Source organism: Gadus macrocephalus, chromosome 8 (assembly GCF_031168955.1).
Source record: "Gadus macrocephalus chromosome 8, ASM3116895v1".
Lineage (NCBI taxonomy): Eukaryota > Metazoa > Chordata > Actinopteri > Gadiformes > Gadidae > Gadus > Gadus macrocephalus.
In genome coordinates, this window is record NC_082389.1 from 13808460 (window position 1) to 13824287 (window position 15828).

General features: G+C 47.0%; 1 protein-coding gene across 1 annotated transcript; it reads right to left on the reverse strand.

Annotated features, from left to right (window-relative positions):
- Nucleotides 1–5041: 5041 nt before the first annotated feature.
- phb2a (prohibitin 2a) lies at nucleotides 5042–15591 on the reverse strand. The gene is made up of 10 exons (XM_060059261.1): nucleotides 15456–15591; nucleotides 14715–14847; nucleotides 14284–14368; nucleotides 12909–12988; nucleotides 11522–11706; nucleotides 10434–10563; nucleotides 9899–10002; nucleotides 8551–8628; nucleotides 7056–7135; nucleotides 5042–5897 (listed from the first exon to the last, which is right to left on the reverse strand). Exons 1-10 carry the CDS (start codon nucleotides 15474–15476, stop codon nucleotides 5879–5881), a joined length of 915 nt encoding a protein of 304 aa, XP_059915244.1. The 5' UTR covers nucleotides 15477–15591; the 3' UTR covers nucleotides 5042–5878.
- Nucleotides 15592–15828: the final 237 nt, after the last annotated feature.

Here is a 15828-nt window from a genome sequence, read left to right on the forward strand (position 1 = left end):
GGTCCCAGCGACAAACAGGAAAGCCCCAGATTGAGAAAAAAAAAAAGAAAGAACGTGAAAAGCAGGAAACAAAATAGGCGGGCTTTTACTTGTCGCTCTGAGGTCACCAGCAGCCTCGTCCACACCGGGCTGTCCGGCCCCCGGCTCCATCAGAGAACACGAAACCGCAGGAGATCCCCCGACTCGTAAAGGGAGAGGAGTGGGAAGGCAGGTTCCCGCGTCTTCACCCGCGGGAGAAAGGTCTCGGCTTTCACACCACAGAAGGAACCCGACTCTGGGGGACCTTCTCTCACCGGCGAGGGTTCAATGTATCCCACAAAGCTAACAGCTAGCCAGCTGATGTCGAGCCGTTGGATTTCTGCTACACGATCCCTGAGTTTTGTTTTCTTTGAATTGTATACATTTAACTGTATGCTCACGTCAGACACATGACGTCAACAACACACATGACGTCAACAACAAAACATGACTAAAGCATACCTCCTGCATCGTTAGTCATTTTGCTTATCCAAAGTAGCTTAGACATTTTTATAGCAGCAAATCATTAATGAGCAGGTACACCATCTTCTAATGGCCTACATGTAGACCGTTAACACCGTTAACACACTCTAGGACAGGGAGAACATGAGTTAACCTGCTCTAGGACAGGTATACCGTTAGTTAAACTGCTCTGCGGCTACAGGTAGATCACTAGTTAACCTGTTCTAGGACAGGGAGATCATTAGTTAACCCGCTCTAGGAAGGGTAGATCATTAGTTAACCTTCACTAGGAGAGGTAGACCGTTAGTTAACTTGCTCTAGAACAGGTAGATCATTCGTAAACCTGATCTAGGACATAAACAGGTAGAACATTGGTTAACCCACTCTAACCTACAGGTGGGCGGCCGCCAGTGGGGACTTGAACCCAGAACCTTTCAGATAGGAGTCAACCCCCTGACTACAGAATGTCTAACCTGACCCCCTCTGCTGGCATAATAACAAGCTAGTTTCGCTAGGCTAAAGTCCATTAGCGAGCAATGGGATTAGCAGCAAGAGGACCTGTTGGTATATTCTCCGGGATGCGGTGAGCGTGCAACAGAACAGCTGCCGGGGGGATTTTAGATTTAATTTGGGCTCGCTCCAAATGACACAATGGCTCCCCCACGTAATTATCAGCCAAATCAGCGCTAGCGCCCCGAGAGTTCAAGCTAGGTCAGCGGCCATGTTGAGGAAAAAGGTTCGCTGAATAAATATAATCAACTCAAACCAAAGGCTGTCATTTGGCAGCCGTTTCGACCAATCAGAATCCGGAACAGAGGTGTGTATGCGTGTGTGTGTGTGTGTGTGTGAAAGAGGCGGGGCTATGAGTTGGGGCACCCAGAGTCGCGTCCCGGCGGGCCTCTGTAGGAAGAGGAGAGATCCACAGGAGCAGGTTAATTAGAACCATTAGTGCTGGAGATTAGCACACAGACACGTACGCACACAGACACACACATAGACACATACACACACGTACGCACAGACACAAACGTACACAAACACACATGTACGCACACGCAAGAGCAGACAGTAACACACAAGTAGACATACGCACAAGTATACACACAAACCTACGTACCTGTACACAGGCATACACACACAACTAGGTACACACTCACACAAAGAAACCCACACATGTACACATACAGACAGACACACACGTATACAGACAGACAGACAGACACACACACACACACCCAAGCTGTTCAGAAATTAGAGATCTGATTTCAGTGGAGAACAGCAGCAGCGCTTCTACATTTTAACACCTCGCTACCGTTGCTCTTCCTAGAACACGTTAGCTACTGATCTTCACTTGACCTCTGACCTTTGCTAGGGCATCGTCGTTATGCGAACCTCTCCAAACATGAAACTCCACTTCACGCTGATGGATGAGCCGCTTCGTCTTTACCGCTACGCTACTAGTCCGGACTAGCAGAGGTTTGCAATTAAAACAATGACAAAATGTCCAAAATGAGCAACGCAGACCCATAAACAATGTCCATCCGTGCAGGTGTGTCTTTGAGGCTTTACACGCACACAGCCCAATCTAGCTTTGAGATATTTACAATCCCAGCAGTAACGTCCTGGGTCTGAACCTAGATCTATATCCTACGACATGTATGGTACACATCTTTATATCTATTATTGAGTCACTCAGCTAAATAGTTAATGAGTGTCCACACTTATTCAAAGGGTCTTACAGTGGATTCAGATCCATGTCAGTAAGGAGCATGTAGGGGTTAGACAGTACAGATTCAGGCCATTAAGGAGCAGATAGGGGTTAGACAGTCGAAAGTTCATTAAGGAGCAGGTTGGTGTTAGTCAGTAGCAAAGTCATTAAGGAGCAGGTAGGGGTTAGACACTACAGTGACAGGCCATTAAGGAGCAGGTAGGGTTAGACAGTACAGAGTCAGGCCATTAAGGAGCAGGTAGGGGCTAGACAGTACAGATTCAGGCCATTAAGGAGCAGATAGGGGTTAGACAGTACAGATTCAGGCCATTAAGGAGCAGATAGGGGTTAGACAGTACAGAGACAGGCCATTAAGGAGCAGGTAGGGGTTAGACAGTACAGAGTCAGGCCATTAAGGAGCAGGTAGGGGCTAGACAGTACAGATTCAGGCCATTAAGGAGCAGATAGGGGTTAGACAGTACAGAGACAGGCCATTAAGGAGCAGGTAGGGGTTAGACAGTACAGAGTCAGGCCATTAAGGAGCAGGTAGGGGCTAGACAGTACAGATTCAGGCCATTAAGGAGCAGATAGGGGTTAGACAGTACAGAGACAGGCCATTAAGGAGCAGGTAGGGGTTAGGCAGTACAGAGAAGGGCATTAAGGAGCAGGTAGGGGTAGACAGTACAGAGAAGGGCCATTAAGGAGCAGGTATGGGTTAGACAGTACAGAGACAGGTCATAAAGGAGCAGTTAGGGGTTAGGGGGCATCTTGTCCCAGGACACCTACAGGTGCAGATATTGGGGGGCTAGAACCCTGAACCTTTCGGTTGGGTTGTCGAACACCCTCACCACTCAACTGATGGAGCGAAGTCAAGAGCACAGCTGGAGGAAAAGGGATGCCCACATCTGGAGACGGCTGGTTCTAACGGCCAGCGTGCAGGATCTGGTGACTAAGTTGTGTGCCAACATGTGCTTCTGTGTGTAGAGGTGTGTGTGTTGGTGTGTGTGTGTGTGTGTGTGTGTGTGTGTGTGTGTGTGTGTGTGTGTGTAAAGCAGGGTTTTGCGTGTACAGATGAATGTTGTTGTTACTACATGCATGCAGGTGTGTACCGGAGTGTTAGCGTGTTACTTAGTGTGGAGGTGTGAGCTACAGTGTGCGTTACCGTGTGTAGACGAGTGTGTGTCTTATTGTATGTGATGTGAGGTGTCAATGTGAGGAGCAATGGTGCACAATGGTAGCAATGGTGTGAACTGCATGGTTCAGGGGAGAGGTTTTACAGGGAGTATAACAGACGTCCCACTAGAGGATGGAGTAGAGAGGAACAGCCATGTTAGGACTACACGCTAACATCATGCTAGTCTCCACACACACACTTCTGATCGCACAAAAACAAAATAAAAGGGTGAAGTGGCTTCAGACTTTGAGGTTTGGCTCGGCAACGCTGTTTACTGCTGAGACACCAATGCCTTCTGGGTAATGTGGTCCCTTTCTGACCGCATTACCGTCTGCGTGTGTTTCAAGGTGAGAATCAGAGCTCCTACAGCCGACAGCGACTGAGGAAGAGGAGAGGAGGAGGAGGAGGTACAGCCGTATCGAGAAGCACTGCGACCCAGCCTCGCCATGGTAACCGCTACATCCTACATCTCTTTCTCTCTCCAACAGAACAGCAGTGGAGCGCCATGGCGACCGGCCCAGTTCGCCGAGAACAGTGTGAGGTCACTGTTTCCACGGTAACGTCCCAGCTGAGCGGTAATCCGTCCTTGTTTATGCACTGCAGAGGGAGGAGGGAGGGGGCGCATGGCGCGTGCACTGGAGTGTGCACGTGTGCAATAGTTACCCCCCCCCCCTCCTTTTCTTCAACAGCAAATTTACAATCATGCAGTGCAGCACACGCATGATGCAGGCTGAGATAATAAAAAGATGCTTCAGGGAGGGAGGGAGGTCTGCCTGGTCATGTGACCAGGCAGCCATTTCACTGCTGCCCTCCTCCCTGTCCTCACCCCTCCCTCCCTGTCCTCACTCCCCCACGGGAGTGCGGCTCCATGGCTCAACCCAGCCGTCTGCTAAACCTGTGAGCAGCATTACGCCTGGTCAGACACTGCAGGTTCGATTCCCACCTGCCTGTTTTACACTAGGTCACTACCTCTCTTCTTCAAGCCGACTTATGTCCATAAAGGCACCCAAATCTGAAATATGCATAGACTGTATGTTAAACATACAAATGTAACTGTGTGAATGGTATTTCGATAGCGGCAGACACAGATATCGAACTGGCCCTCACCCCCCATACGACCCCTCCACTCAGCTTCCTATATCCCTTCCTTAAAAAAAACAAAAAAAACACGTCCCCATCATTCAAATGCTGCAGTGGCGGCTGATTGGTTGACAGAGGGCAGTGGGCGGTTAGAACCCCAGCCAATCAGGCGACGCCAGTTCTTCCCAACCCCCCTTCCTGAGATAAATATTCATCCAGCTATAACATTACCCTCCCTCCCCCATCCTATAAAGCACTACCATACGGTCACAGTGAAAGACAACGCCCCCCTCCCAAAAGCAAGCTAGCTCGTGTCGCATTATCAACATGGAGGACGAGCTTTGTGTCGATCACACAATAGCAGCTATATGATCCCGCCCTCTTCCTGCCATTACACTTTCATCTTCACCCCTTTAACCCCTCGCTAACCACTAGGTTAACACTAGAGCAAAGCCAGCCTATACAAGTATACAGGCAAGATGTTTGAATGAAAGGTGAAGGAGAACAGGGTTTGAGTTGAAGTAATTAAGTACTACTACTTCTACTACTCCAGCATTGAGGTTTTGAATTACAGAAACATTTTAGACTGAAAGACATACTTCAAGACAAAGTTTAATTCTGCAGTTATACTTTTCATTACATCGTTTCCGTGTTACAAACTAGAAAAGAACATTTGATTAAGGTCTAAACCAACACCTCAGATGTAGAATCCATGGAAGCTTTGATCCATCAACAGATAAACGTTTCAGCTTAGTGCAGTAAACAAAAATCTGCATGATAGAATGTTTTCCAAATAAAATACATTTATTGGTTTGAGACGCAGAGTTCGGACCAGGACACAGACGGGATCTCATTCCCCCCTCCCCCCCACGTCCAGTTGGAGCAACTCCACCAGCCCCCACCAGCTCCCCGGCAGCCCAGTCCCAGCAGCCACGGATTCACGTTGACGTTTTTTTTCACTCGTTTCTTCTTCTGTGTCACTTCTGACGTCCGTCGAAAAACTCGAACTTTCCCGCTTCTTGGTGGACGTCGCTCGGCTCTTTCGACGGTAAAGCGGAGGACGTGCCCGTCAGTTTGTCCGGCACAGAGGGCCGTGGCTAGAGGCTGCCGCCACAGCCACGTGTGTTTGCGGGTTCTAGAAGAAGTGCGTTTATAGTCTAGTGACCCGGTGCCGGGCCGACGCCGTATCCGTTACCGCAACAATTTAAATAAAATAAAACAAACAAAAAGGGAGAGCAAAGCATTCTGTTTCGAAGCCCAGTTAGGGATTGGGAGAGTCCAGTTACTGACAGAACCATGGCTGGTGTGTGAGTGTGTGTAAATATATACGTGTGTGTGATTGTGAGTGTGTATATGTGTGTATGTGTGAGGATGTGTAGTACTGCAGAGATCAATCGGACCGATAGGAATGCAAATTCTTCATGGCGGGCTTCCTCTTACTTACTCAAGTTCAAACTGGAGAGATAGAGAGAGAAAGACAGACAGACAAAAATCAGACGAGAAAGAAATGACAGTTAATCTCGGTTCAAGTTTGCGGTTAAAATGTTTTTTTTGAAGCTACAAGCTTGAAAGCAGAAGAAGGACCCGTGGTCAAGTCCAACACAACTTCCCCTTTATCGCGGCTGAGTTCCAGCTCACTCAAACTCGTTATCGGGCACCTCTGATATACCAACAGGTGTGACGTAAATCTGATTCACATCTACCCTTTAGTGACATCACAAGTGGGACGTGTCCGCTCAGCATGGATGGGCAACGATCGTCGTATAGTTAAAGTCACGTAGAATATCGAATAATTAATGTGACTATCGTTATTCATTACACGGCTCTTCTCAATGCTGTTCAACGCTCCGTTCACTTGCATGGGCCTTCACAACTTCCGGTGGTGAATAATTTTTTGATAAATCACCATCGTTAAGCATATAATGACCGCTGTCAAGGAAGTCGATTATTTTTTTCCTATCGTATCACTCCGCAAGTAGTCTGGTAACTTATCAACCCCAGCGTCCTCGGGAGCTAAGCGACGTCAACGTCTTTGGCGGACTATTTCTCTGCTGAACAACACTACGAACGCTGGTAACAAATAAATTGTAAAAAGACACACCGTGTGAAGTTATTTTTTTTGACGTGTCTAGTTCACCGTCATGCAGGCTGTGTTCAGTAAAATAAATAAATAAATAAATAAATAGCGACCTGTTTTCAGCGGCTATAGGCCTATCTGCCTAAGCCCACGTTGAAATAATTTTTATGTTGAATGTTGATGGGGCAGTTGTTGAAATAAACAGATTGATTTCATACAAATCATAAAAGCCTCTCCCTGTGACATTGTGTGTGCATGTATCCGAGTGTGCGTGCGTGAGGGGTTCTTGATTGACCGATTTTCGAATATTATTCAAATACTTATCTGCGAATATTGAATAGTATTTTTGCCATAAATGCACATCCCTACCGCACAGATGGACGAAAGGACGAACCGGCCACCAGTTGGTACGACCCACTGTGGATACTGGTCGGTCGATCCGTCCCTCGATCACACACCATGGCGGTAATATAGGGGGCCGATAAGATGGACATCAGGGCCACACATCACATAATATGTGGGTGGGCGGGACTTACTTGTTAAAGGTGCTGTTGTCATTGAGATTCAGCACCAGGCTGTCGGCACTCAGGTAGACCTTGTTCTGTGACCCGGCAATCTACAGGTTAGAAACAAAGAGCAAGACAACCTTCAAAACCTTTTTATTTAATGGAGTCCTACAATTCACGTGCGCATCTGGCGCTATCTAGTGGCCAGCGGTAAACTCAACTCAATTCTCCAGCACTTCTCATCCAAAACTACTAGTCTGTCGTTGAATACAAATACACAATACCTGCGTATCGAGGGGAAACGGCTTGTATTTACATCAATAATAAATTAACATCAATAAATGTTGAGCAGCCGTGAAAGAAACCGCTCCTGTTTAGTAATCCAACAGTACTAAAGATAAGTGAGGCTGAGTTGAGGACTGTGAAAGGGACACGTCGTGTGGCATTGTGTTCAATACGGAGCGTCCCCCAGACACCCGACTACATGATGCGCTCAATTATCAAATGGTTCTCATCAGGATGTGTTCGGTCGTCCTGGCAACGTGTCCCTGCCATCTTAAGAGATAATTACTCTTCTCCGGACGTGAAAAAAACCATTTACTAGCTGAGCCTTGGTGGGCGTGCTGGGGATGCCTCCATCTCAGACCAAAGTCTGCTCCTCTGGAGGGGAGTTCACAGAAACCTCTGCCATATCAGCTTGAATTAATAATACAAAAAGTAAGTTGCCACCACAACGAGGTCGCCCAGCTCACCTGTTCATTGCCCTCATTGGTTCTGCCCCCTCCCGCCCCCATTACGCATGCGTTTGAAAATGTTTTCCAGAACTGCGTTTGAACAGTGCAAAGGTTGAGGTGAAAGTGTGTTTTAATGAGACCAGCAGTTTGTCCATTGGTTGGACCTGCTCGTCCTGAATTAATGTGCATTCTTCTCATCTGACTCTCCCAGTATCTACAGAAAACGAAAACATGGGTGGGACGACATCGCTTACAATTTGCTCCGTCTTCCCAACTCTGGGTAGACCTGATAGGTCGAGACAAACCGGTGCCATAAGCCTTCCGATAGGTCCAACCCGTCTGTAAACGGCAGTAAGAGGAGTCCGTAACATGAAGGTGGAGGAGCAGAGGAGTTCCTCCTACTGAGTGTTAAGAAAAAGTAGCAGATGCCGCTAGGGCGAGTTACAACCCGTCTGAATGACTGCACAAGGCCGAGAAAGTGAGAAAGAAAGGGAGTTGAGAAAGAAACAGGCAAGATAAGGAGACGAGAAAAGTGCATGAGTCATTGGTTAGTGCCCATCTGCATGTTTGAATCTTCGTGTGTGCATGCCTGTGAATGTTACCCTCTTGTTTGTGTGAGTGTGTGACCAGAGTGTATTCATGATTGAGTGAGTGAGTGTGTCCAGGTGTGTATGACTGTGTGACGAGTTGTGTATGAATGTGTGACCAGATGTGTGTGTGTATGATTGTGGGTGTGTGACCAGGTGTGTGTGGATGATTGTGTGACCAGGTGTGTGAGTGTGCGGGCGTACCGTCTTAGCGATGCTCTGTGCGGCGCGGATCTTGCGGAGCTTCAGGTAGCCAGGATTCTTGGTCACGGCCTCACCCAGCTGTCAGTCAAACACAGACACAATAAGACGGGTTCTTAACACAACACTTGCTTTCCTTTAAGAGACCGCGGTGAACCCAGCGACGGACTCAGGTGAACGCCCCAGGGTGCTAATCAAACAGGCCGGACCGGTGCCATCATCCAGAGAACGCTCCACCTGTCAATCAACCCCCAATGCTTGGGCGGGGCTTTCTGCCTGATGAGCAGGCTGTATAGTAGTCCGATGTTAGTGTATCAGAGTCTCTACAGTTGCTTACGGTAAATAAATACACCAGGCTTGTTGGCCTAGCGTGCGGGAGCTCCACAAACAATACGATTCGTCATCTTGTTTGGATTTAAAAAGACCATATGAAACCAATTCATATTAAGTCACACCCATGACCGCAAAAACAATGACTGATGGAATAGTTGAGCATAATTAAAACGATAATAACAATAGCGATTGCATTCTTGATCGACTGATGTCATCTGGTTTAACGGATTCCAGACCTTTCTCTTGATAAGGGGGAGCTCTGAACTCCTCCTACGTTGACAGTTAGCAAAGAAGGGTATGAATCTTAGCGACAATCTTCCTTCTAAAAAGTTCCTCACCATTTCCTCAGAACGTCAGCCACTGGGCATTCTGGGACATTTACATTAAATTCTTCTGATGCTCATGAGGAATATGTACCTTTAAGATATATATAAATATAGAGAACGACAGAAGCATAGAGCGAGTGTGAGATTGGATACTTAATAATGTGTCATCTGGGGATTGAAGGAGAGCGAAACGACATTTAGTATAGGACCGCGGGAGGGAATCAAACCTACGTTACAAGGCCAGATGCTTTGTGGTTAGCGCCCAGCAGGTTGGCCCACCAGACTCGGGGCTCTTTGCATTTCCCCAGTGACACCCTGTCATCAACTAAATTACTACTGTAACTCCTGTAAACTCTGAATACATTAGGATATGAGCTATAGGTATAGCACTCATTTGTTTAAAAAAAACTTGAATGCTATAGTCACACACTAATAAGGGTGCGATACACAACAAGGCAGTCAGGTTACAGTGCAGAGGTGGAGTATAGTGATAGTGATAATCAGTGACAAAACGACTATGATCACTGAAGGTCACTGGGTTTGACCTTGGGATTTGGAGGAGCTTCCGTCTTCAGTTTTCCCTTTTCCAAATAACCTCAATAAGTGACTAGCTGGGTTGCCATAATTGACTAGCCCACTCACTAGCCATAAGTGACTAGCCGGCTTGCTTCTAGCTCTGGGGACGAACTCACCATTTTGGCGGCCTCTGCTTCTCCTTCTGCCTGGATGATCTTGTGCCTCTGGTCCTGCTTGGCCTTCTCTACGTAGAACTGAGCCCGCTGCGCCTCCTGCTGGGCTGGAGGACACAAGACACACACACACAGGTCAGCTACATAGGCTTCACAGTGAACCATCTGATGTCACAATCAAAGCCCCCCATGGAAAGGTGCCCTTAGTAAGTTCATCTTTCCTGTCTTGTGGATAAAACACTGAAGACATAATCTTATGGTCCCAACATATTTCAGCAAGAATTCCCAAAGCAAAAATCGTATTCAATCTTCACTCTCTGGGCTTCATCAATTTAACCACATGCCTTCTCTACATCCTACCATTTGAAACAGAGCAATAGCACCATCTAGTGGTCAAAAGCAATACAACACCATGTGTGCTTCAAAACCTTGAAAGGCATGAATAACAAATGGTTGTAGTGTATGAATATAATTGGTGTGTAGCAGTACTGCGTGTGTGTGTGTACCAGTGCTGCGTGTGTACCAGGCTACTCCGTACCGACTTGCTTGGCCTCCACAGCGGCTGTGTACTCGCGGCTGAAGCTGAGCTCCGTAATGGCCACGTCGTCCAGGATGATGTTGAAGTCCTTGGCCCGCTCAAACAGGTCCCTTCGGATCAGCAGAGACACCTGGGGCGGGAGACAGGACACTCAGCTGACTCCGCCCCCAGGGACCATGACCCCGCCCCCAGAGTCTAAGTCCGCCCCCCAGAAAACATAACATCTCTGGAATTTGATTGTAGCAGCCCCATTTTATTGAACTTTAAATTCTTTTGTACAGTCCAACTGAGGTGTGTGTGTTACGCAGCGCGTGTGTGGATGTGTTCCGTAGCGCGTGTGTGTGTTCCCTAGCCTGTGTGTGTTCCGTAGCGTGTGCGTGTGTTCCCTAGCCTGTGTGCGTGTGTTCCCTAGCCTGTGTGCGTGTGTTCCCTAGCCTGTGTGCGTGTGTTCCCTAGCCTGTGTGCGTGTGTTCCCTAGCCTGTGTGCGTGTGTTCCCTAGCCTGTGTGCGTGTGTTCCCTAGCCTGTGTGCGTGTGTTCCCTAGCCTGTGTGCGTGTGTTCCCTAGCCTGTGTGCGTGTGTTCCCTAGCCTGTGTGCGTGTGTTCCCTAGCCTGTGTGCGTGTGTTCCCTAGCCTGTGTGCGTGTGTTCCCTAGCCTGTGTGCGTGTGTTCCCTAGCCTGTGTGCGTGTGTTCCCTAGCCTGTGTGCGTGTGTTCCCTAGCCTGTGTGTTTGTGTTCCCTAGCCTGTGTGCGTGTGTTCCCTAGCCTGTGTGTTTGTGTTCCCTAGCCTGTGTGCGTGTGTAACGCAGCATGTTTGGAAGCGGGATTGGAAGCGGGTAAAAGTCAGCCGCAGGTTCGATATTCGCTGGATATTCGGTTTTAATTTACCTCGCAATCAGCTTAATCAATGCAATTGCAATTCATTACGGCTGTAGTTTGTCGAGGACAGCATAGGACACCGTACATGTGATCACACTGGACACATGCGTGTCCATCGTGAACTGGTGTATGCATGTAACGTTGCATGTATGTATCCAGTCAGTGCAAACCGGTATGCGTGTTATGTGGCACGTGTTGCCCAGTGCTTACCTGTGCTCTTTGCGTGATGAGCTGCGATGCATTGAACTTTGCCACGACGCTCTTGAGCACCTCGTTGACGATGGAGGGCAGGACGCGCTCGTCGTAGTCCGTGCCCAGCTGCTGGTACATGGCGGGCAGGTTGGCGGCCAGGGGGCGGGACAGCACGCGCAGAGCGATGTTCACCATCTGGAGGTCTGCACGTACAGAGTAACACAGTTTAGAGAAGTTAAACAATGACTCCAAAGGTTAATCAGTGTCTGCAGCCCGAGCGACCGAGATAAGACAAACCGCTGTCGACGAAAAGGAAGCATTTGTTTTTAGCAATACCAATAAGCCCTTATGAGTAATTCAGTAGCCCCGTGAGCGGAGATGAACTGGAGAACACAATCACTAGGTTTGAGGTCATGGTATTTGCCCCAATAGAAAAATAAACAACCGCTTAATATTCTACGTATAAGGTCAAGAATATGGTTGCAACGCCACCACGATAACAGGCTCTTTTTGGGCGGATTATGCGAGGGACTGATGGTTTTATTCTACTGTTTGAGACCAGCTGTGTGTGTGTGTGCACCCGAGTAGGTGTCATCACAGTACCAGGAAAGATGAGACAGGAAAACAAACTTAGGACACGGCTGCTACCTGTTCCACAGACAAAATGGAGGACAGGACTCAACATATTCCTGGAGACACACTGACCTGCAGTCTAAACAGGCCAAGGTGGCAAAACAAACATAGCCAATGGCAGCCTCCCCAGGAGACTCAGATTGGGACCATAAGCCCTTTGGACAGTAATACAAACAAAGACCGCTCCGTCCTCGGTGCATGTCCGTTAGCAGCCTGACCAGAACGGTGAGCAGTGTCGCTGAAGGACTCTGCACGAGAACCAGGAGGAACAGAGGACCAGCAACCCTCCAGCTTTTTGGAACTCGGATTATATTTAATACCCTGCTACTCCTTTTGGACCGATTTCTAATTGCGATTCGATATTATATCTGATAAAATGACACCCGTTTGGGGTAATTTTACCAACAAAGAAGGTGAATGTTTAGGTGGGCACAGACCTCGCTGGCTATGAAAAGCTTTTTTGAATGTATATGTAGCAGATCATTTTGGGAAAACAAACAAATCCAAAAATATGCACCTTACCTCCTATACTAAACCAGTATGGCGCTGCATTTAACTTGTTTATGTCGTCCTCTTTGAGGGCAAATGTGTCCCAGTCCCTTCAGGTCTCACCTGTAGGTCCCAGTCCCTACTGGTCTCCTCTCCTGCAGGTCCCAGTCCCTACTGGTCTCCTCTCCTGCAGGTCCCAGTCCCTACTGGTCTCCTCACCTGCAGGTCCCAGTCCCTACTGGTCTCCTCACCTGCAGGTCCCTGTCCCTACTGGTCTCCTCACCTTTGCTTCCAGTGAGGGAGGCGATCTTCCTGGGCCTGGCTCTGATGTCGTAGATGATGGGATACTGGAACCATGGAAACCTAGAGAACAGAACCACCCATGTTTAACAGAGTACTTGGGAGGAGTGAAGGCCGACAAATACTTCAAACAAAATCGAGGTTGCATAGGCCGTCGAACCCCGGGATTTTGGCACAATGTAGTCGCTGTGCTTTAGGGTTTAAAGTTGCAGGGAGACCAAGTCATTCACATGGTGTTGTTGACAAATCCCAGGCAGCATTTTAATGGACGTTTGATCCGTTTAACAGAGTATCCTGCACACACAGCAATGATCCAAGCCCGACGCGGTCTTCGATTGGATCGCATACCCGCCTTTTTATCTGTGCAAATAGCAACTACAATCTTAAGAAAACCTGGACTGCGACTAATCAGATGCGACCAGATGGTTTCTTACAAAGAACAATCTGGGAAGTGGTCTATGGAAACTGTTTGGAAAAGGGCGGGCAACTTCCAAAAACACTTGGCAGGTGATTTGATGAACCATCTGTCACGTAGCTCAAGAAGCTGATTGGTACCAACCACCGTGGTTCCGGCCAACATGGATTTTCGCATTATCGTGATCTCGCTAATCAAGAAGCCTCGCAAGGCAAGGCTTCAACCACACACTAGAGTGGAGGTGTAGTTACTACTACAATGCTATTACGACAGAGTAGATCACATTCTGGGGTTAGCTACCCTGTAAAAAGGTCAACCTGGTATTACACAAGGTACACAAGAATAAGTAATGGTTGTCTGTTTAGACTTCCTAGCTTGGAGTAGACTAAACTCTACAATGCTGTGTATTTAATTAATCCCAAACAGGAAATGTGGGCACTCTGTTGAGTCGTACCACTGTAACCTCCTGTGATTAGCCAAATAAATAACGAAGAAATTATTTCAGACTTTGGACTGTAATTTTTTGGATTGCACGTTCTGAGACTTTTGCTCAGACATTGACTAACAGTGTACAAAACTGAATGTATCCAGTATAATCAAGATACGATCCATTACAAGAAGCAAACCACCATTGCATATTAAAACACATTACTTCTAGCTTTCTTAAATTGCTGTAATACTGGCTTAATAAAACTCCTAAAAAAAACACCCTGTAAAACTCACGATCATCATGGCTAGGATTCTCATTATTTACCATCTAATTTGTTTTTATAAAATAGCAAGAAAGGTGTCCTTGCACAATTTCCATTGTGACTTAAATTGCATCATGCAATATGAGACGTGAAATGACACAGGAATTGCATCTAGCTTGACAACCTAGGGTCAAGGTAAAGTCTCCTTGCATCCTCATATAGGGGTCACCTCAATGCTCCACCGATCATACCTGAAGTGCAGCCCCTCAGCCAGCACTGTGTCCTTCTGGATCCCTCCGATCCTGTTGAAGATGATGGCTCGCTGTCCTCCCTCCACTGAAACACACAACAGCAGATTCACACACACTTCTGAGGAAGCTGGTACTCTTGGAACTTTTCAGATACAACCACCCGATACCACCTTACGCAACGTAATGTTGAAGAGCGAACACAAACTTTGTTTTCAAAGTGGTAATGTGCCCTCTATGAACGTCAACATAGTAATTTATGCAATTGTATCACTGTTACTGATATTAATACTTGCACACAATATCCATTGGAGCCCCATCAAGGCTCATATTTGATATCCTCATTTCACCCACACCAAGTAATTTAGAAATATCAGAACAGCACGGTCCAGTTTGAGAGGCTGTATGTGGTGTCTTGAGGTGGGCCAGCCTACCTGTGAATGTTGCTTCCTTCACGCCGTAGGCCAGAGCTCCTGCACCGATCAGTAGCTTCAGACCCACACCAGCCCCCCGTGGACCGGACCCCATCCTGGCAGCGATCTGCTTCAGCTGCTGCATAAAACCCTGCTGTAACACAGAAAACAATGACAAAGACAGACGTTTAAAACCAAGGGACAGAACTTTGGTCAAGAATACCCCTTGAACCACCGTTAGGTAAACCAGCAACGACGAACGACACACGTACACCTTTGAGAGGTTAAGCTGAACCCAAGGTGGTTTGTTTCACAAGGCGGTAGTTTAACATGATAGACTTCAGACCTCGTGTCGATGCGATTAATTAATACTTATGATGACCAAGATTCGACATTGACGTGAGCCTTGTAAGTCAAACACCCTCCCCCAAATTTAGGTCAAGAGTCGGTCAACTTGTTGGACTAAAATGAACCAACCCACTATCCCCCCAGTATCAGATATATAACTGGCTAAGCAGTTGCCAATTCAACCACCTCAACTGTCACCCCTATTTAATGCACATTTTCTATTTTAATGAATTGGTGCTAGCTAATGTGCTAGCTAGCTAGCACCTTCGTCCGGTAGCTTCTCTCCTCACGTGTGTTCAGGAGTGCGACACAAGCCGGCATGCAAATGTAACCAGACACAGATCCAGCTGAAACAAAACATGCCATAACGGAATGAACTTCATATTTAAAGTCTTAATTTACAGAAGCACTTACTGCGGGTTCCTTATTTGCCATGGTTGAGCTGTTGTTACACAAACGTTACTTCAGAGCAGCCCAGAAGAAATCCAAGGTCGTGTGTGGACGTACTTCCTGTTCGATTTGCACTCTGGGAAACGTAGGCTGAGCGAGTCTGTCAAAGAAGAACAACACATTCGAGCCCAAAACTCCGAGCTTTTCTTTTTCCAATTAATTTTGTTTTTCTGTTAATTTTCTGGCCTTTATCTAAAAACGAATGGGTTTGGGACTAAATATATTTTGATTTTATCATTTATTATTATTATTATTATTATTATTATTATTATTATTATTATTATTATTATTATTATTATTATTATTATTATATATATTTAGAAATATAATGTATAAT

Bases quoted from the DNA above. Each gene is read 5' to 3' on its own strand.
- phb2a (XM_060059261.1), bottom strand. From the start codon at position 15,476: ATGGCAAATAAGGAACCCGCA. The intron at 10,564-11,521 runs GTAAGCACTGGG...CTCCCGCCCCAG, and splicing joins TCATCACGCAAAGAGCACAG to GTGTCTCTGCTGATCCGAAG. The intron at 7,136-8,550 runs GTACGCCCGCAC...TCTAACCTGTAG, and splicing joins CACAGAGCATCGCTAAGACG to ATTGCCGGGTCACAGAACAA.